The sequence below is a fragment of the Xiphophorus hellerii genome, chromosome 6, assembly GCF_003331165.1.
Source record: "Xiphophorus hellerii strain 12219 chromosome 6, Xiphophorus_hellerii-4.1, whole genome shotgun sequence".
Lineage (NCBI taxonomy): Eukaryota > Metazoa > Chordata > Actinopteri > Cyprinodontiformes > Poeciliidae > Xiphophorus > Xiphophorus hellerii.
In genome coordinates this window covers 29,418,202-29,440,499 of record NC_045677.1, presented here as the reverse complement: position 1 = coordinate 29,440,499, position 22,298 = coordinate 29,418,202, and the positions used below count along the sequence as shown (strand labels likewise).

The following is a 22,298-nucleotide window of genomic DNA, read 5'->3' as shown; positions in this document are numbered from 1 at the left end:
AGTTTCATGTTGATTAGGTCAAAGGGCTAAGATAGCGACCGTTCACAGTAAAACATGACACTTCCTGTTCTCAGGGGGCGTGGCCTAAGTGATGTCATCATTTGACCATAGGGTATTGTAGGGCACCCGATGACGATCAATCACTGAAAGTTTGGTCCCTCTATGTGTTTTTGTATAGGAAATATAAGAGTTTCGTGTTTCATGGCGAGTAGGTGAACTTTGACCCCTGCTAACCCCCCTTCAACATGCTCCAAAACTCACCAATTTGATAACTTTAAATCAAACATGCCTTATGATCAGACTGACCAAGTTTGAAGTCGATCAATCGAAATCCCTAGGAGGAGTTCGATCAAATACGAAGGCTGTAAACGTCAAAATCGAGGTAAAAAATGGACGTTCAATACAAAATGGCCGACTTCCTGTGATAGTTGGCTTATAACATTAAATGTAAGTTCTGAGTCTTTTGGTGAGCTCTACAAGTGTACCAAATTTCATGTCTCTACGATGAAGTACGTTCATACCATTGTGTCAACAGAAAATTGCTAGTTGCCGCCGTTGAGCAATTTTTTTTGCGATTTTTGCGACAACCTTAAAATTCAAAATTTTTAAATTTTCTAGTCGCGACCGCCAAGTTTGGTGAGTTTTTGAATATGATAAAGCCCCCAAAAAGGCACCTCTTTAGGGGGGCAGAATCGTAATAATAATTAAAGCTGCAAGCAGCCTCGGGCGGCCCTCGCAGCAAGCGCCGCTCCGGCCTATTGGCCACCGCGGGGGTTCCGGCCACCGCAGAAGCTCTCGCGCGTTTTCCAGAGCCGCAGCCCGCTCCCCACCGCAGAAGCTCTGCCGCAGTTTCCAGCACTGCCGCCCGCTAGCCGCTGCAGAAGCTGTCGCGCATTTTCCCCAAATTACATCTCAAACCCGTTGGGCTCTTTAGAGCAGAACAAAGGTCATACATATCCAGTTTGGCGCCAATCGGATGATCCATGTGTGAATAAGAGCCAAACGTATGTATATGGCGAGGGACTGATATTCGCCATTTGGCCACGCCCACACGGTTCAGCCAGCAGTGAGCATTGACAGAGTTTATCATCCGAATCATCTTGATTAGGTCAAGAGAGCGATAAACAGAGCTTTCCAAGGAAAAAAACGGCACTTCCGGTTCCGAGGGGGCGGGGCTTAGATGACGTCACAATGTGATGACGTAGGATCGACGGGCAAGCCTCCAGGATCACTCAGGCCAAGTTTGATGCAGCTCGGTCAAAATATGTGGAATGTAGAGGCAAACGTATACGAACGGCGTTGCCGCCATTGAAAACTCTTGGCACTTTAAAGCAAGCGAGACCAACTTCCTATCTGTCATCCAACACAGAATCACCTTGATTAGGTCAAGAGAGCCATAGATGAAAGTTTCCAAGGAAAAAAATAGCATTTCCTGTTCTGAGGGGGCGGGGCTTAGATGACGTCATAATCTGATGACATAGAATTTTCAGGTATCACACCAGCACCACTCAAGCCAAGTTTGGTGCAGCTCGGTCGAAACATGTGGAATCTAGAAGCAAACGTATGGCATCGGCGTTACAGGTCACTTCGCCACGCCGCCGCACCCAGCTGCTTCATCGCAGCCGGTCAGGGCTTGAATCCACAACACACCAACATGTCTTCTGTCTCTGGACACAGTTTCATGTTGATGAGGTCAAAGGGCTAAGATAGCGACCGTTCACAGTAAAACATGACATTTCCTGTTCTCAGGGGGCGTGGCCTAAGTGATGTCATCATTTCACCACAGGGTATTTTAGGACACCTATTGATGATCAATAACTGAAAGTTTGGTGTCTCTGTGAGTTTCTGTGCAGGATATATAAGAGTTTCGTGTTTCATGGCGAGTAGGTGAACTTTGACCCCTGGTAACCCCCCTTCAGCAATCTCAGACAGTCACCAATTTGATAACTTTAAATCAGACATGCCTTATGATCAGACTGACCGAGTTTGAAGCCGATCAATCGAAATCCCTAGGAGGAGTTCGATCAAATGCAAAGGCTGTAAACGTCAAAGTCGAGGTCCAAAATGGACCTTCAATACAAAATGGCCGACTTCCTGTTGGGTTTCGACCATGGCTCTAAGAGACTTTTTTGTACGTCCTGACAAGATACACATGTGTACCAAGTTTCGTAATTCTAGGATAAAGCATGGCATGGGGCTGTTCATTTAAAATACTCTAGGGGTCGCTATAGAGAAATTAGGCCACGCCCACCAAATTTTGTTATGAATTCCTGTCGGTGGGTGGATAAGGATCCATCCTAGTGAGTTAGGAGGAGCTGGGCCCGAAATTGTGGAATTCAGAGCCAAACGAATTTCGACGGCGTTCGCAACGCCGCCACGCCCACCTGCTTCATCGCAGCCGGTCGGGGTTGGATTACTCAACACACCAACATGTCTTCTGTCTCTGGACACAGTTTCATGTTGATGAGGTCAAAGGGCTAAGATAGCGACCGTTCACAGTAAAACATGACACTTCCTGTTCTCAGGGGGCGTGGCCTAAGTGATGTCATCATTTGACCATAGGGTATTGTAGGGCACCCGATGACGATCAATCACTGAAAGTTTGGTCCCTCTATGTGTTTTTATATAGGAAATATAAGAGTTTCGTGTTTCATGGCGAGTAGGTGAACTTTGACCCCTGCTAACCCCCCTTCAACATGCTCCAAAACTCACCAATTTGATAACTTTAAATCAAACATGCCTTATGATCAGACTGACCGAGTTTGAAGTCGATCAATCGAAATCCCTAGGAGGAGTTCGATCAAATACGAAGGCTGTAAACGTCAAAATCGAGGAAAAAAATGGACGTTCAAGACAAAATGGCTGACTTCCTGTGATAGTTGGCTAATAACATTAAATGTAAGTTCTGAGTCTTTTGGTGAGCTCTACAAGTGTGCCAAATTTCATGTCTCTACGATGAAGTACGTTCATACCATTGTGTTAACAGAAAATTGCTAGTTGCCGCCGTTGAGCAATTTTTTTTGCGATTTTTGCGACAACCTTAAAATTCAAAATTTTTAATTTTTCTAGTTGCGACCGCCAAGTTTGGTGAGTTTTTGAATATGATAAAGCCCCCAAAAAGGCACACGAAGAGGTGGGAAGAATAATAATAATAATAAACAGTACAGATACAATAGGCCTTCGCAGCGCTTTGCTGCTCGGGCCTAATAAGAAACAGTACAGATACAATAGGCCTTCGCAGCGCTTTGCTGCTCGGGCCTAATTAAAGCTGCAAGCAGCCTCGGGCGGCCCTCGCAGCAAGCGCCGCTCCGGCCTATTGACCACCGCGGGGGTTCCGGCCACCGCAGAAGCTCTCGCACGATTTCCAGAGCCGCAGCCAACTCCCCACCGCAGAAGCTCCGCCGCAGTTTCCAGCACCGCCGCCCGCTAGCCACCGCAGAAGCTGTCGCGCATTTTCCACACCCATCCACCAGGCGACACGCGTGAATGCGTTCGGCAGCGCTCCCCGACGACTGTCAAAAAATCTGGTGCAGATCGGTCGATGCGTCGAGGAGATACAGCCCATGTATTAACTTAGGGGGCGCAGTGGAGCCAAATTACATTTCAAACTCGTCGGGCTCTTTAGAGGTGAACAAAGGTCATACATATCCAGATTGGCGCCAATCGGATGATCTATGTGTGAATTAGAGCCAAACGTATGAATATGGCGAGGGACTGATATTCGCCATTTGGCCACGCCCACACGGTTCAGCCAGAAGCGAGCATTGACAGAGCTCATCATCCGAATTACCTTGATTAGGTCAAAAGAGCCATAAACAGAGCTTTCCAAGGAAAAAAAAGACACTTCCTGTTCTGAGGGGGCGGGGCTTAGATGACGTCATAATATGATGACACAGGGTCGTCAGGGATCCCACCAGGGTCACTCGTGCAAAGTTTGGTGCAGAAGGTATCGACCGTTCACAGTAAAATACAAGACTTCCTGTTGTCAGGGGGCGTGGCCTACGTGATGTCATCATTTAACCATTGGATATTATTGGACACAAGATAATGATCAATAACTGAAGGTTTGGTGTCTCTGTCAGTTTTTGTGTTAGAATTACAAATTATTTAATTTTTTCCTCTTTAATTCAACATTGAACTGTCATTCCGTAGGGCAATGCTGCCCTCTGGTGTCGAATTACTGAAATAATGAAACTATTTCAGTGGGCAGCAGAGGGCAGCATTGCCCTACAAACAACAAACATGGACTGTTTATTATGTAATTACACAGAAGATCTCTCTAATTCATTGTGAGGGGGCGGGGCTTAGATGACGTCATAATATGATGACATAGGGTCGTCAGGGATCCCACCAGGGTCACTCGTGCAAAGTTTGGTGCAGAAGCTATCGACCGTTCACAGTAAAATACAAGACTTCCTGTTGTCAGGGGGCGTGGCCTATGTGATGTCATCATTTAACCATTGGATATTATTGGACACAAGATAATGATCAATAACTGAAGGTTTGGTGTCTCTGTCAGTTTTTGTGTTAGAATTACAAATTATTTAATTTTTTCCTCTTTAATTCAACATTGAACTGTCATTCCGTAGGGCAATGCTGCCCTCTGGTGTCGAATTACTGAAATAATGAAACTATTTCAGTGGGCAGCAGAGGGCAGCATTGCCCTACAAACAACGAACATGGACTGTTTATTATGTAATTACACAGAAGATCTCTCTAATTCATTCTGAGGGGGCGGGGCTTAGATGATGTCATAATATGATGACATAGCATTGTCAGGTATCACACCAGGATGAGTCAGGCCAAGTTTGGTGCAGCTCGGTCGAAACATGTGGAATCTAGAAGCAAACGTATGGCATCGGCGTTACAGGTCACTTCGCCACGCCGCCACACCCAGCTGCTTCATCGCAGCCGGTCAGGGCTTGGATCCACAACACACCAACATGTCTTCTGTCTCTGGACACAGTTTCATGTTGATGAGGTCAAAGGGCTAAGATAGCGACCGTTCACAGTAAAACATGACACTTCCTGTTCTCAGGGGGCGTGGCCTAAGCGATGTCATAATTTCACCACAGGGTATTTTAGGACACCTATTGATGATCAATAATTGAAAGTTTGGTGTCTCTGTGAGTTTCTGTGCAGGATATATAAGAGTTTCGTGTTTCATGGCGAGTAGGTGAACTTTGACCCCTGGTGACCCCCCTTCAGCAATCTCAGACAGTCACCAATTTGATAACTTTAAATCAGACATGCCTTATGATCAGACTGACCGAGTTTGAAGCCGATCAATCGAAATCCCTAGGAGGAGTTCGATCAAATGCAAAGGCTGTAAACGTCAAAGTCGAGGTCCAAAATGGACCTTCAATACAAAATGGCCGACTTCCTGTTGGGTTTCGACCATGGCTCTAAGAGACTTTTTTGTACGTCCTGACAAGATACACATGTGTACCAAGTTTCGTAATTCTAGGTTAAAGCATGGCTTGGGGCTGTTCATTTAAAATACTCTAGGGGTCGCTATAGAGAAATTAGGCCACGCCCACCAAATTTTGTTATGAATTCCTGTCGGTGGGTGGATAAGGATCCATCCTAGTGAGTTTGGAGCAGCTGGGCCCGAAATTGTGGAATTCAGAGCCAAACGAAATTCGATGGCGTTCGCAACGCCGCCACGCCCACCTGCTTCATCGCAGCCGGTCGGGGTTGGATTACTCAACACACCAACATGTCTTCTGTCTCTGGACACAGTTTCATGTTGATTAGGTCAAAGGGCTAAGATAGCGACCGTTCACAGTAAAACATGACACTTCCTGTTCTCAGGGGGCGTGGCCTAAGTGATGTCATCATTTGACCATAGGTTATTGTAGGGCACCCGATGACGATCAATCACTGAAAGTTTGATCCCTCTATGTGTTTTTATATAGGAAATATAAGAGTTTCGTGTTTCATGGCGAGTAGGTGAACTTTGACCCCTGCTAACCCCCCTTCAACATGCTCCAAAACTCACCAATTTGATAACTTTAAATCAAACATGCCTTATGATCAGACTGACCAAGTTTGAAGCCGATCAATCAAAATCCCTAGGAGGAGTTCGATCAAATACGAAGGCTGTAAACGTCAAAATCGAGGTAAAAAATGGACTTTCAATACAAAATGGCCGACTTCCTGTGATAGTTGGCTTATAACATTAAATGTAAGTTCTGAGTCTTTTGGTGAGCTCTACAAGTGTGCCAAATTTCATGTCTCTACGATGAAGTACGTTCATACCATTGTGTCAACAGAAAATTGCTAGTTGCCGCCGTTGAGCAATTTTTTTAGCGATTTTTGCGACAACCTTAAAATTCAAAATTTTTAATTTTTCTAGTCGCGACCGCCAAGTTTGGTGAGTTTTTGAATATGATAAAGCCCCCAAAAAGGCACACGAAGAGGGGGGCAGAATAATAATAAAACAGTACAGATACAATAGGCCTTCGCAGCGCTTTGCTGCTCGGGCCTAATAATAAGAAACAGTACAGATACAATAGGCCTTCGCAGCGCTTTGCTGCTCGGGCCTAATAAGAAACAGTACAGATACAATAGGCCTTCGCAGCGCTTTGCTGCTCGGGCCTAATAAAACAGTACAGATACAATAGGCCTTCGCAGCGCTTTGCTGCTCGGGCCTAATTAATCTCCATTTTTATACAGTTTTTACTAATTAACTGTGTTTTTAAATCTTTGTAAATATAAAAACATTTTCAGACACTTTTGTCATCCAGACTTTACATGTTTACAGAATTCATAAAAATAAAAAATAGAATTTTCTGAAAAAAGATTTGAATTAATTTGTCAAATTTTTTTTTTGCAGTTGAAGAAAAATATATTTTACACTGAATGAAATAATAAGGAACCAAAATAAATGTTAAAAATGAAAGAAAACAGTTTTTGTTTTGCAGTGAAGATTAAAGATGTTTTTATTTATTCCTGATTTTCTCTGTTTACATGATTAATTATCTATTAACGACCAAAAGCAACATAAATCTGAAGCAGCAGAAAAGATTTAAACACGTTTCGATTCTTACCAGTTACATCGAGTTTGGATCCAGAACCAAAGATCGGGTTAGATTAGACTGAGCCTTCGCTCCGACACACACACTGCAGAAACCTGTCTGCTGCTGACCGGGTCAGCTGAGCAGAACCGGTCCAGATCTCCATGTTTTCCTCAGAATCAACTGATGACTGGATGCAGATTTAAAAAGTGTCTGAATGAGAAGGAGACGGTCATAATGTCAGCAGATCAGAACCGTCCTGCTGAAGTTGCTGTGAGGTTCTGAGTGGATCCTTGGCAGAACCATCAGAAATGTGCTGTGAAGGTCCAAAGTAGGTCTGAAGGAAGCTCTGCAGACATCATGTCTGAAAGCTCCCATCTCTCCCAGTGGGTCTCCTGGTTTGTTGGGACGTCGTCTTGCTGAAAGTCTTCAGTGTTTCAGTCTGAGCTGCAGCTGCTGAGATCTCCTGAGATCATGAATGCAGCATGGAGGTCTGTGGTTTCCTGGAGGCTGATGGAGTCATGAAGCTCACACTGATCAGGTGGGATGGAGGCAGCAGAGGTCATGACCTTTGATACATCAGGCTGGGATTCATTTCTGTCCAGCATATTAGCAACAACACGACTCAAAGCGCTTTACATCATAATATAACCATTTCTACCTGCAGTGACCTTTGACCTGCTGTGTGTGCGGGCGTGTGTGTGTGTGTGTGTGTGTGTGTGTGTGTGTGTGTGTGTGTGTGTGTGTGTGAGGGTGTGTGACACACACCCTAAGAGCTGAGAAAACCTCCAGCTCAGGACAGAGTTGAACATGTTTGAGGACAGAATCTGAACCGAACAGGATCACTGGATCACATTGGATCAAACTGTTTTCTGTTTCTGTTTTCATTTTATATTTTATATTTTTTGGGCTCTTCTGTTCAGAGACGCGTCAGAAACCTGAATCTTAATGTTTACGGAGGAAACGGCTGTTCAGCCTGATATTCCAAACGAAGTGAAGAGGAAGAGATGTGGATCCAGTACCGGCATCCAAACCAGAGAACAAAGTACCGACTCAGCATCCTGTCCATGGGCAGAACCATCATCACTGCAGCGCTCCAGTTTCAGTCCCAGTTGACTAAACTGGGACACTCTGACTTCCCAGTTGGAAAAATCTTTCTGTAGATTTCCTATGAATTGTTAGGTGGACTTTGCATTGCAGTAAATGTTGTTTGTTTGTAGTTTTATCACCGTTTGTTTGTTAATTGTCTTGTTGGAGGTGAATAAAGTGTGAACCAGCAATCCAAGAACACTGACCTTTAGATGCTACAATAGGTACAATGTTAGCCACCTAGCGCATCATAACAAATTAACTACAGATCAACACTTCACCAGTACAGTCCTGGACCAGCCAGTTCATGGAGGATCAGCTGCAGTGGAGGAACAGCAGGACGGCTGGGAAGAACCTGAAGATGATTTCAGGCCACAAAGGAGAATTAGAGAATTTGGCTTCGTTCATACAGCAGAAAAATGTGACTACTGTTAAGAAAATAATTATTGTTTGGTGCTTAATACAGCTAATCCACGACATGTGTAAAGGTATAGCCAACACTTTAATTTGGAATAGTTTCTGTTGAGCAGTTGGGAATTCAGCAGACAAAGCAGGGCCTTTTTTCCTCCCCCTTTTTACAGACACAGCAATAAAATTTACAGTCTGAAAGAGGTTAGAGACTTCTTGGCGCCTCTCCCGTATCAGGCGGAGAGGGACACGGAGCGGCCCCCCTTTCGTTTGGACAAAAAACAGATCACCTTAGAAGCTGAGCTGTAAGAAGGGGAGTTTTCGGGGTTCTCTGGGGGGCCGAGACAGGGCTCTGATTGGTCGGACAACGGAATGCCTTCTTTGCATATATTAAATAGGGAAACGCCTCTTTGGTTAAAATTTCAGGTCAGCACCGGAGAGTCTCAGAGTTTTTTTTCATCTTTTCTGCACGTGGGCGCCTTTGTCTGTCTTTATGTTCGTTTGTCTTCCCTTGTGTGTCTTATTTTGTGATAAAATGCATATCTCTGTTCCTCTGCAGCTTTGTTGTCGATTGCTTTGTATGAGATTAAACTCCGTGATCTGTGACGTCAACACGTTTTGTTGTTGTTTCGTTTTAGCAGCACGCCGTCGCTCCACGTCGCCCACTGAGAACGTCACTCGTCGAAGATCCCGGGCAAAATTCAAAGAGGAAGCAGGAGCCAAACGTTTTGTCCAAAGCTAGCATTAAATGATCCTCTTTTTTAATACTAATTTTCAAATTAAATGAATAGTTACTGTTCAGAAGATATACAGCAGCTAATGTGGAACCTCGTATTTCATGAGTGATATTAAGGTGGAAGATGTGAACCTGGGTGGTGGTTCACTGCTCTCTTCCTTCCTGTTTTACCTCTGGAGGTTTTTGTTCAGGCTGAATGAATCATTTCTCACCGTGGGAACCAGAACAACAGGAGGCTACTGCCTTCAATGAGTTCAGATTCTTCTCAGATGAGAAATCACCTTTCTGAGAATGGTTGAACTTTTCTAAAATCTCACTCGTACTCTTCCAAAAACAAAATAGTACTTTACATTTTTCTGTATCTTTCCTCTGGTAGCAGAAAGTAATCAGACTGAGGAACACCAAACACCTGGCAGAAACACTTACTGTAAAAGAGTGACTCAGATATAATAGTAGAAAATTTACCTTTGAATGTTTTTATTTGAAAATGTTTATATAAATCTGTTTTACTGACAGAAACATGTAAATAAAGTATTACCTGGCTCAATTCTCCACAGGGATTATTAGAATATAACCCGTTTAAGGAAGACTTGAAACAAATAATACAATATTTACTTTTATTCTTAGTTAATATCTGCTCTATTAATAACAGTTTAGAGAAGTTCTGTTCCGGTCCAGAGAATTTAATCCGTTTGGCTGCCGATCTGCTGTTCCCCTCCAGTCCAGCAGGGGGCGGAAACGGACCAATCAGCTGCTTTGTTTCAGTGTGACCCCCAGCGGAAGTAAAACAAAACGGCTCCAGCAGCAGCAGCTTTGTGTCGTTTTATCGTTTCTCAGCTGAATATTCAGTAACAATGTCTTCAGTTCAGCAGCTGAGGGATTTTATCAGACAGAGACTAACTGCTGCTGCGGAAGAAATCTTCATCCAGGTAGAAAAAACCATCTTCCGCTACGAGGAGGAGATTAAACTGCTGGAAACCTGCTGGAATAAACCTCAGATAAAAACGACCAGAACCGGTACGTTAGCAAAGCTGCGCTGAAGCTCCGTAAACCAGAAAAACTTCCAGCTGAGATGTTTGGAGATAAATGTTCGTTTTTCGAAAAGTTTTGCAATCAGAGCTCGATGGCGACACCTGCTGGTCGAAGTTAGGAATCAAAAAACCGATCAACATTAAACATGAATTAAATTCTAGAGGTGACTTAATAAATGGCTGAAGTTTATTATAAAGTGATAATGTTTATTTTAAAGGATGAAGGATGATCAGCTGTAGGAGGTTCGGATCTTTTTGCCTAGTCAAATCCAGGAGGTTGTTTTTGCTTCAGGTCGTGTTTTTAACTACAGTCATTATTAAGACAGACAGGTTTGATCACTGGGACAGGTTTTCTGTTAACTGAAGGTGTTTTTGCTGGATTGGACTTTTTATTTTAATTCGTCCGTTTTATTTTCAAGCTTTGGAGTTTGAAACATGTTGTTCTGTTTTCACCAAACATCACAAAACATCCAGAACCACAAACCGGGACGTCCAGGCGGATAAATCACAGAGTTAGCAAATTATGGGCTGTTGTAAAGGATTATTTTAGTAATAATCTTTATGTTATTCTTACAACTACAATAATCAAACAAAAAATTTTGTAGCAGCTATTTAAACTATGAAAGAAACATTTTTATTAAAAAAAATCTGTTCTTTTTAAATGATATTGTAATTTATTGATTAAACTACAATATGATTCAAACGTAATGTTTAATTTCAAGTTTGAAGTACGTAAAAGTTTTTTATAGAATAGATATTTCTAATTTATTTTTTCCTGTTATTAATCTTATTGATAGAGAAAATGGAGCTTTAAGATATTAGAGAAAATGTAAAATGATTCCAGTTGCTCTAATAAACCAGCAGAAGTAAAGTCAGAGTTATGGAAGGAACTGGAAGCAGTTTAAGTTAATATTTACTTTGAACTCGGGTCTGTGGAGTTTATCAGACGGGTCGGATCAGATCCAAACACAAAGTTTATGGATTAGGTTGGGTTGGATTTTATTACTTGAATGATTCGTGCTGAGGTTTTGCCGCATCGACGACGGGCTGCTTTGAAACGCCAGGTCTGGTTTATTGAACACTGAGTGAACGGTGACTTTTTTTTGTTGCTGTTTCTTCCTTCATTGCTGCTAATAACAATTAGCTTTCATCAAAAGCTCATTGGTGGAAGTGAGAACATTAAAATATTAAAACTTGATTTAGTGGATCTTTGAGGCAGATAATTTGCCTCTGGGAATTTAAAAAATTGTCATACTCAACCAAATATTTCATCTTTTATGTTTTCTGTTTCTCTAGTCGTCCCAAAGCAACATGAAGATGAGGAAGAGGAGGTTCTCACTGACAGCCAGCTCTGTAATCAGATGATGAATCTGAATGAGGATCAGGAGCAAAAAGAGGCTCCACAAGAGAGCGACAGCAACGAGGAGCTGGAACATCAGCTGCTGAAGGAGGAACCAGAAGCTTCACTGGTTAAAGAGGAACAGCAGGAAGTCTGCTGCAGTCAGGAGGGACAGAGTCTTGATTTTACTCAGACTATGACTCTGCAACAAACTGATTTCAGTGAAGAAGAACCAAACATTGAGCATCTCGACTCTAACAATGTTTCTGCTCTGGAGAACCAAGATGAAGCAGGAAGCTACAGTCCTGTGTTAGCGAGTTGGGCCGAAACTGTCCCAGATGAGTCCTGTGAATGTCATGTCTGCGGGAGAGTCTTTAAATCTCAGTACAACATGGTGCGACATCTCAGAGACCACTCAGGGGAGAAGCCGCTGTGCTGTCAAATATGTGGAAAAGTGTTTGTACAGACATGTCATTTGAAAGAGCACCTACAAATGCACACAGGTGCCAAGCCCTTTTCCTGTGAAATCTGTGGGAAATGTTTCACCAGGAAATCTAGCCTGAAAGTTCACAGAAAAACTCACACAGGTGACAAGCCTTATTCATGTGAAACCTGTGGGAAATGTTTTAGCAGAAGTTTTTGTTTGAAAGTTCACAGAAAAACCCACACAGGCGTTAAGCCTTTTTCATGTGAAATCTGTGGGAAAAGCTTCCGTGAAAAATGGTATTTGAAATTCCACAGGAAGACCCACACAGCTGAGCGGCCATATTCCTGCCAAACATGCGATGAAAGCTTTAATAGTATGAATGAACTGATTTGTCACCAGAAAGTCCACAAACCTCTGAGGGAGTTCTGGTGAGATCTGAAGGTTTGTGGGGAGCCGTTTCACGTTTCCCAGTTCTGCTCCAGATGTTTCCGTCATCCAGGCGTTCACTTTCACTCTGATGAAAAGGCATTTTTTAAAGCTGCTGCAGAAGATAATTTTTAACTTTTTGAACATAATTCTTACATCAACATAACCAAGAGGTCCATACAGTACAATCTTAATATGTTAAGAAATGTATGTGAATCAGGAGTCGTCAAAATGGGATAAAAGGAAAGGATGTTACCGTGGCGACTCCTTATCATACATAGAGGAGGTTGGATGAGAGCAGACTTTAACTGGACCATAATGGTCGTGTTCCCTGTGGTTGATGTTCTGATGTTGACTGTTACATGTAGGATGAAAACATTTGTGTTTCCTGCAGCTTTGAATGAACCGTTTCTCCTGAACACTGAGGGAAGTTTCAGACTGAAGGTTAAAAATGTTTCAACATTTATTTCTATTTAATTGATTGCTAAATGTTTGACATCCTGAACTTGCTTGTAAAGCAAAGTTGTAAAGTTTTGATTTTCCTTTAATGTCCTGTAAACCATTTTGGATTGCCCTGTATCTTCTAACTGAATAAAGTGGCCTTGCTTTGGGCCGTCTCACACCGCTTCAGTCCAACATGATTTCAGTCGGAGTTCATCAGTCCCACATGTTGAATCCTGATGCAGAGAAACCAGTTCGTCCCGCTGATGTTTGACCTAAATCAGAACCAATCAGGTTCTGGAGTCAAAATATCAGCAGCAACTGGAAAAAACTGCTCAGTGATCAGCAGAATGGTTAAATAATTATTAGTTTTCCATTAATAATCAATCGGTTCTGTAACTTTTGATATAAAAATTGCCCCTCAAAATTGATTCTTATCCTGAAAAGATGTCTCTCTTTTTTAATTGGCAACAACCTGCTTCACTGAAAATGATTTCAAATTCAAACCTGCCAGCGCTGTAAATACTTTCCACATAACGGTTGAACAGACATCGTTGTGTTGACTTAATCTGTCAACAGACAGTAAAAATCTGCCTGCTCAGTCATATTTTGGTGCATTTTGTCATCCGTGTTCTGAGTGATGTTCCTACAACAGAGCACACAAATATCCACAGGTACTTTGACGTAACACCTGAGCTGAAGCTGGAATGTTTCTGTGCATTGCTGTGACACACAGACTCAAAATGAAAAGATGTCTGTCTTTTCCCTGTCACAACTGCATTGTGTGGGAATTTGAACAAGACAGATTCCAGAGCGAGCTGCATGGACAGCACAGCTTGTTTTTATTTAACCTGAACCCAACCTTGGTTCTGACCCTCTGCAGGCCTGAGCGGGCCGGGCCACTGGGAAATGTCTGGATGCCCCTGATGGCCAGTCCACTCTGGTTGGAATGACAGAAACTTTACAAGCTGTAAATACAGGCAAGGTCTAAATATTAATGTATTATCGGACTCACGTTTCCACAGGTATTATTAAAAAGTAACATGTATGATGAAGCACAGGAGGAAATGAAAATAACTTTAGTTTGTATCGTTGATTAATTTCTGGTTGATTAATAGTTTACAGAAGTTCAGAGAATCTGATGTTTGGCTGCCGAGCTGCTGTTCAACTCCAGTCCAGCAGGGGGCAGTAAACAGACCAACCAGCTGCTTTGTCTCAGTTTGACCCCAGCGGAAGGAAAACTAAACAGCTTCAGCTGCTTGTGTTGTGTTTTCGTGTTTCAGCTGAATATTTCAGTAACAATGTCTTCAGTTCAGCAGCTGAGGGATTTTATCAGACAGAGACTAACTGCTGCTGCGGAAGAAATCTTCACTCAGGTAGAAAAAACCATCTTCCGCTACGAGGAGGAGATTAAACTGCTGGAAACCTGCTGGAATAAACCTCAGATAAAAACGACCAGAACCGGTACGTTAGCAAAGCTGCGATGGAGAAACGGATATGTGTTAATCATTGAAACTTTGAGTTGAGTTGAAATAAAGGTTCGTTTTATGAAAAGTTTTGCAACCACGGCTCGATGGGGCCCCCTGCTGGTCGATTCCTCATTTATTGCTCATTCAGAAGCAATTAATTTTCTCCTGAATGAAGACCAGGAACAAATAAATATCATAAATATATCAACCAACTAGAAAAACAACAAATTATTGCCCCTGAAAACGTATGTAGTTTTAAATGCTCTTACTTTGTAGCACTTTGTTTTGCCTTGTTGCTGAAAATGTGATATATAAATTAAATGACCTTTACTTCCTCTACTAAACTTTCTTCAGGTTGATTTTTCTCCAGCCACATTTCTTCCTCAGTCGATGGTTCTCCAGTTCCTTTCCAGCTTGGAACAGTTTTGACCCAGTTTAAGAAGTTTCTGCTTTTCCTTTAATACTGTGACATTGTTTTTTTCAGGATTTCTTTCAACAAGAGAAATGAGAAGCTTCTCATTGCATCTGATGGGGATAAATATGTTGTAACAGCAGAAAGATAATCAGATCTGCAGTAATAACTCAGTTGGAGGCTCAGACTTATTGGCTGAATTAAATCCAGGTGGCTTTTTTTTACTTCTTACGTTTTAAGTTATGTGTTTAAATACAGTGACCAATAAAACCGACACTTTGATCACTGGGACAAGGTTTGTTGAATTAAGGGAATATTTGCTTCATTGTGCTTTCAGCAGCACATCCTAGGTTATTCAGTTTGTTTTCTCTTTTCACTCAAGATGCCCAAACTAAACAACTGATGAGTGACTCAGTTATTAAATATTTGATCTTTTATGTTTTCTGTTTCTCTAGTCGTCCCAAAGCAACATGAAGATGAGGAAGAGGAGGTTCTCACTGACAGCCAGCTCTGTAATCAGATGATGAGTTTGAATGAGGATCAGGAGCAAAAAGAGGCTCCACAAGAGAGCGACAGCAACGAGGAGCTGGAACATCAGCTGCTGAAGGAGGAACCAGAAGCTTCACTGGTTAAAGAGGAACAGCAGGAAGTCTGCTGCAGTCAGGAGGGACAGCAGATGGACAGGGTTTATTTTACTCAGACTATGACTCTGCAGCAAATTGATTTCAGTGAAGAAGAGCCAAACTTTGAGCATCTCAACTCTAACAATGTTTTTGCTCTGGAGAACCAAGATGAAGCAGGAAGCTACAGTCCTGCGTTAGGGTGTCGGTCCAGAATGGTTCCAAGTGAATCCTTTAAATGTCATGTTTGTGGGAAAGTCTTTCAATCGAAGTATAACACGTTGCGACACCTCAGAGTCCACTCAGGCGAGAAGCCATTCTCCTGTAAAATATGTGGAAAAGTCTTCACACAAAACTCTCACTTGAAAGAGCACATGAAAAGGCACACAGGTGTCAAGCCCTTTTCCTGTGAAACCTGTGGGAAATGTTTTTCCAGACGTTTTAATTTAAAGGTTCACAGAAAAACACACACAGGCAGCAAGTTTATTCCATGTGAAATCTGTGGGAAAAGCTTTCAGGAAAGATGCTACATTAGATTCCACATGCAGACCCACACATGTGAGCGGCCATATTCATGTCTAACATGCAATGAAAGCTTTAGCAGTCTGAGTGAACTGAACTGTCACCGGAGAGTCCACAGAGCTCTGAGGGATCTCCAGTGAATGAGCAAAACGTGGGAACAGCTTCAGTCGAAGGAGAATCCAGGGGATTGGATGAGAGCAGACTTTAACTGGACCATAACGGCCGTGTTCCCTGTGGTTGATGTTCTGATGAAACACTGTTGAGGATGAAAACATTTGTGTTTACAGCAGCTTTCAGAAACTCTGATGAATGAATCTTTTCTCCTGAACATTGATGGAAGTTTCAGACTGAAGGTTAAACCTTAACCACGCCGGATTACCCGCCTGCCGTTTTTCATTGTATTTTCTGGGGCTGCCGGAGTTTAAACTCTGCCGGTGTCCATTATGAAGCTTTTATAGTTCAGCCTACAGCCCCCCTTTTTGATTGACATCGCATTTGACCAATTTCATGAAATGGCTTTTTCCGAGCCAATAATATCCAGGGAACGACTGGAGCTGGTTTTGACATGCTTGTATTCTTTCTGGAATATTTCTGACTGGTCAACTCGGAAACTAAATCTAAAGCCTCCGATGTGTAGCCAACGTGTCCTGTCATAAGGATATCAGGTGTTTTGGGTTTGTTTTGACATGAATCCACCAGCTGCAGGCCTAACGACGCGTAATGTGTGAGTCTTTGCTGCGTCAAAGTCAGGCTCTGTTAACCCTCGTGTGTAACGGTGTTTACAGGCAGAACGGAGAGACACGTTGTCAGAACGTGTCAAAACTGGAAGTGTTTCTTCAGCAAAACTTCACAACTCACGGGAGTGGATGATTATGGCCGTAAGAGTGCTGACAAGTTTTGGATCTGAGAATACCGGAAGCTTTTAGCCGGGCGCTGCTGTAGTCAGAGTGAGGTGGGTAGAGTACCGAAGAGCGAGAATGGGGGGCTGAGGGAAGGGTGGTGTGGGAGGAGCGGGGCAGGAGGGTTCAAAGAAGGAGAGATGGTGGCAGACTGGGGGTCAGCTAGAGTATCGTTAGAGTGCGAGGAGGGGGCTGGGTAACATACTGCAAGGAGGAGGTCTGGCTGTACACTAACTCCCCCTGATATGGTATTTTATTGATATAATCATAAGTAATTTCCACTATCCGTAATAATGTGTCTACCAGAAGATTCCTCTGCTCATCATCTTTCATTAGAGCCTCATTAATGACTGTATGTTGTTACAGTTTGTATATCAGGTGTTGTCCAGGTGGCCGTTTGGAGACAACACCTGGACATCCTCAAAAATAAACATGTCCAAATTGACATTTCTTTTTTGTGCTATTTTGATCAGTCTTGAAATCCACGAGCAGAATACTTTATTCTACAGAGTTATTGTAAAAACAGAAAATTTAGCCTGTCATCTTCATAAAGAGACCAAGATTTTACTCTAAATGGTTCAAGAACAGCAGCTGATGTCATTTATGTAAACCTTTTCAGTTGTTTTGGTGATTTGGGGGGTGAGCGTTACCCCGTGTAAGAATTGTTCTGTATAAATAAAGTTGCTTTGCTTGTTTGTGGTCATCACACAGCTTCATGTTATTTGAACATGGGATCAGTCAAAGCTCAGCTGCAGTTCATGTTGCTGTGATGTTAGATCATTTTTTATTTACTTTTGAGACTCGCATGTAGAAGCAATTTTTCAAATGAAATGAAGATAAGAATTGATTATTTTCTCAGAACTGATTCTCCTTTGCATGTGTTATAGGATAACTTTAAAAGATGAATCTCATTTTTAATCAGAAACAAACTTTTCCCTTGGATGAAAGTGATTTTAAATCCCTTCTTGAGAGAGTTTTAAATACTTTTTGCCTATTTCTTTAACTGTTGTAATATAGATTCAGATTTAGAAACATTCGTTGCTGTTCCCCTCCAGTCCAGCAGGAGGCGGTAAACGGACCAATCAGCTGCTTCACCTCAGTTTGACCCGCAGCGGAAGGAAAACAAAACGGCTCCAGCAGCCTGAGTTCTGTTGTCGTTTCTCAGCTAATATTTCAGTAACAATGTCTTCAGTTCAGCAGCTGAGGGATTTTATCAGACAGAGACTAACTGCTGCTGCGGAAGAAATCTTCACTCAGGTAGAAAAAACCATCTTCCGCTACGAGGAGGAGATTAAACTGCTGGAAACCTGCTGGAATAAACCTCAGATAAAAACAACCAGAACCGGTAAGAAACCACAGAAACACAAACTAACAGGCACTAAATTAATCCGCGTGCTGAAAATGTTTCCTGTGGCCATTTTGAAGAATAAATAGTTGTAAACAAAGATCCGAACATTCAGCAGTTTCTTCCAGCTCCAGGCCCAACAGTCGGTTCCGATCCGTTAAAATAAATAATCTGAGAACAAACTCCGAGTTTCAGTCCAGAAACACTGATATCAGGATCAACTGACCCTCTGAGTTTTAACCTGAGTTTTAACTGTTACCGGGCAGAAAGCCATCATCAACACAGCGCCGAGTCACCATGGCAACCAGTTAAAAAGCCCACATGCAGCAACAAGAAGTGTTTTAAACAATAAACGGTTATAAATAAGTCAGAAAAGGAGCTTAATTAAACATTTTACTGCACCTCCACTTTGGATCTGATTTGTTGTTTTATTTACAGATAAATAAATAAATCTGTAAATAGTTATTTACAGATAAATATTTGTAAATAGGGGAATATTTATGTATTTATCTGAATTTTCCCTCTGCGACTGATTCAGGACTATAAACCATGAAGAAATGAATGATCCCTATTGATGCATTATTAATGTGTCACATAATGTCATAGGAAGTATGCACTTTCTTTGGTTGATTTGTTATAAACTGTAATGAGGCCAGTTTTTAGCTTTTGGAGCGTTTACTAAACGGTGGAAAAATAAAATGTTTCAGTCCCAAACCTGCTGATTAGAGATCAGATCCAATCAGAAGAAAAGCTGCAGACTGATTGGTTCAGACAGTCTCTGCTAAACGAGAGGAAAAGAACCACTAAACTACATCACAGTATTTAGCAACATCCAGATTTCCTTTATTTTTGTTTACTTAAATGTCTCAGATCTTCAAACTGCCTTTGATATCATAGATAAACGGATTAAACTGTTTTTAAATGGTGGTTGAATTATTGAGTTATATAAAACTAATTTCACTCATGTTACATGTTACATCCTGAACTAAACTCATTTTTGATTCAGTTTTACTTTCTAAAACCAGACCTGATCACTGCCTGACTGGTAGTCATTAAACCTCTTAAATCGAACCCGTCTGACAACACGAAGTAGGCAAAAGTTCTCAGAAACCAGAAACCAACATATTTAAAGAAATGAAAACACAGGTGATGAAGTCCTGAGGAGAAACGGCTGCAGCCCCATGATGGTCTTCACTTAATAATCTCCATCATTAATTTTCCCTGCAGAGCGCCCAAATCATCGTTTCCATGGTGAGCATGGGGTTCAAACAGACCAGAGCGCCAGTGAAGACCCGGGGGAACCAGAACCTCCACGTCTCCAGAGGAACCAGCAGGAACGCAGGCCTCCCCCTCATCCAGACAGCCAGAAGGAACCAAAATATTCCTGCTTGAATCAGAACCAGCAGGAAGCAGAACCTCCACAGGAGGAGCCGCGGTGTGCAGAGGTTAAAGAGGAGCTGGACGAAGCAGAACCTCCGACTGGACCGAACCAGGAGGAGGTTAAAGAGGATCAACCCGAGCTGCTGCAGATTAAAGAGGAGGAAGAGGAGGAGGAGGCGTGCGGCAGCCAGCAGGTGGAGCAGTTCATCCTGAAGCAGGAGCACTTCGACTTCACCGAGCCTCTGAGTCAGGAAGCCGACCTCAGTGAGGGAGAACCCAACATCCAGCGTCTGTACGCCGTCAGCTTCCCTTCGGCTGGGAACCAGAACCACGAAGAACGCAGCTTCCCCACGTCTGACGCGACGGTGTCCACCGCCGATAAATCGGTCAAATGCGACGTTTGTGGGAAAGTCTTTAAGAAGAAGCATCACTTCAACCGCCATCAGAGGATCCACTCAGGCGTGCGGCCGTACGCTTGTACGATCTGCGGGAAAGGCTTCACGCAGAGCGGCCACCTGAAGAACCACATCAGGACCCACACCGGCGAGCGGCCCTTCTCCTGCGACACCTGCGGGAAAAGCTTCTCTCAGGTGGTCAGCCTGAACGTCCACATGCGGATCCACACCGGAGAGAGGCCATACGCCTGCGAAATCTGCGGCAAAAGTTTTACGGTGGTGACCAACCTGAACTTCCACAGGGGAACCCATGCGGACGAGAGGCCGTTCCCCTGTGAGACCTGTGGGAAGGGCTTCGGGAACTACACGTCGCTCAAAGCCCACCGCAGGATCCACACGCAGGGCCGGATGCATTTCTGCGAAACCTGCGGGAAAAGCTTCACCAAAAACGCAGCGCTGAAGGTCCACATGAGGACGCACACGGGCGAGAGGCCGTACCTCTGTGAACGCTGTGGGAAATGTTTCATCAGTAAGGGGGACCTGAAAGCTCACGTTAGAACGCACACCGGCGAGAGGCCGTTCACCTGCGGGACCTGTGGGAAAAGTTTCATCCAGAGAGGAACTCTGAACGTCCACATGAGGAGCCACACTGCAGGAACAAACGCCAACGCTGACTGAACAGGGATGGTCATATTTACTCTGCTCTCTTTACTGAGCAACTTATTAAACTGACTCATCCAGATGTTTCAAACAGCTGGACCAAATGGAGATGAGGAGAATATGGCGGTTCTTTCAAGAGTTGCAGACATGAAGGATTCTTAAACATCAAAACTCAGTTATCTGAATGTTGATTTGGTGGAACCTGGAAACGTTTCATGTGAGGAACCCGGACCGGTTCTGGTGGAGATATCAGGCTACGTTCTCACAGCTGGTCTTAACGCTCACCTCCATTTTTAATTCCATTTTCTGTGTGGTTGCTCATGCTTCTCATTTAAATTCAAACGCAGACTTCTGCGTGAACGGTTTACGACCCCAAAGCGACTCGCATGCATTACATTAGAATAACAAACAAAAGGTCTCATTTGATAAACTGTCTGTTGCCTTTTAGGTTAAAACATGTTTTTCTTCAGTCAGTGAAGCACCAGAGGAAAGAGAAGTGAAGCTAATTTTAACTTTGACCACAGAGGAGCGGCCTTTGGATGCACCGTCCCAACATGGAACTAAGATCCCAAAACCAGCACACAGTTACTGAACGCCAGCTGGAGCAACGATTAGAGGTAGAAAGACAGGCCACAGTTTGATGTGCCGGTTTATTCATCAGAAGCAGCTCTAAACTACTGGATTTTTAGCTTCAGTTTAAAGTTTTATTGCTTGGATCCAATGATGTTACTGACCATAAATCTGTTAGATTTTATTGAAGAAATATTTCTGATCTTGGCCGGATCGCAGATGTTTGCTGTCAATGAACTGAAATCAGTTTCAGGTCCAGATGAGATCCTGGACTTTTGTGGATAAACTTGTTAGTTGGAAACATGCAGAGCTGCAGAGTCCAGAGACATTTCTTCTTCTTTTAAAGTTGTCTGCATTCAGAAATACATAAAATAAGATTTATTTGTATTTAATCAGTTTTTTGTTAAACTGAAGGTCTTGGCTGGGAGTTTAAGGTTGTTGTTCAAGTAATTTTTTTATAATCCCATTGTGACTTTCTGAGTTGTAATCGAATCATGAATTGTCCACTGATCTCCTCCCATACGTTGCCATGGAGACTGAATTGTGTTGTTTTCATGTTGTTTCGTTGTTGAAGCTGCTGGACATGCAGAGGCAGATCAACCAAAGACTGAGGCTCATTTAACCTGAAGGTGCTTTAAGTGTGAACATTTCTACCAGCAGCTGTTGCACTTTTTTATTTTTCTTTGTTTTCTACCTGATTTGCATGTTTCTCATTGTATTAAAGAAAATATACACCTGTCACATTAAACGTTACATTAAAGATCTGAAATTATTTGTCATGGTTTGCATTACTTTTCATACATGAGGACTGCTGTGCATTAAAACTCAACATGTCTGTCTGGAAACTGAACTGTTAGTGGGAGAAACTGGAATAACTGGGAGCAGAAGAACATCCCATAATAACTCCGGGATCATTTGGTAAGATGAGGCTGATGTTTAAAAAATGAAATATAATCTTAGATCCAGTTCTGGGAGACTTTCTGAGTCACCAACAATTAATTAGTTCCATGTCAAAGTATTTACGAAAATGGTGATTTAGATTGTTGTGAGAATAAATATTTTTATGCATAATTTGTACATTTTTTAAATTCAGCAAAGATAATTTAGGAA

At 42.6% G+C, this 22,298-nt stretch overlaps 4 protein-coding genes across 4 annotated transcripts in view; 3 read left to right on the top strand and 1 right to left on the bottom strand.

Annotated features, from left to right (window-relative positions):
- LOC116720997 (gastrula zinc finger protein XlCGF48.2-like) overlaps positions 1-8,159 on the bottom strand; it is a 31,654-nt gene extending 23,495 nt beyond the window's left edge. Inside the window, exon 1 of the mRNA XM_032564559.1 lies at positions 7,053-8,159. The gene's annotated coding sequence lies outside the window, so the exon portion shown is untranslated. The remainder of the gene's footprint in view (positions 1-7,052) is intronic.
- A 1,865-nt stretch (positions 8,160-10,024) lies between these two features.
- On the top strand, positions 10,025-13,095 carry LOC116721008 (zinc finger protein interacting with ribonucleoprotein K-like). Its single transcript, XM_032564576.1, has 2 exons — positions 10,025-10,269; positions 11,580-13,095. The coding sequence occupies exons 1-2, from the start codon at positions 10,107-10,109 to the stop codon at positions 12,479-12,481; spliced, it is 1,065 nt and encodes a 354-aa protein (XP_032420467.1). The 5' UTR covers positions 10,025-10,106; the 3' UTR covers positions 12,482-13,095.
- On the top strand, positions 10,045-21,962 carry LOC116720977 (zinc finger protein 391-like). The gene is made up of 3 exons (XM_032564523.1): positions 10,045-10,078; positions 17,993-18,183; positions 19,411-21,962. Exons 2-3 carry the CDS (start codon positions 18,021-18,023, stop codon positions 20,634-20,636), a joined length of 1,389 nt encoding a protein of 462 aa, XP_032420414.1. The 5' UTR covers positions 10,045-10,078; positions 17,993-18,020; the 3' UTR covers positions 20,637-21,962.
- Positions 14,141-17,688, top strand: LOC116721011 (zinc finger protein 1 homolog). The gene is made up of 2 exons (XM_032564580.1): positions 14,141-14,380; positions 15,253-17,688. Exons 1-2 carry the CDS (start codon positions 14,218-14,220, stop codon positions 16,077-16,079), a joined length of 990 nt encoding a protein of 329 aa, XP_032420471.1. The 5' UTR covers positions 14,141-14,217; the 3' UTR covers positions 16,080-17,688.
- Positions 21,963-22,298: the final 336 nt, after the last annotated feature.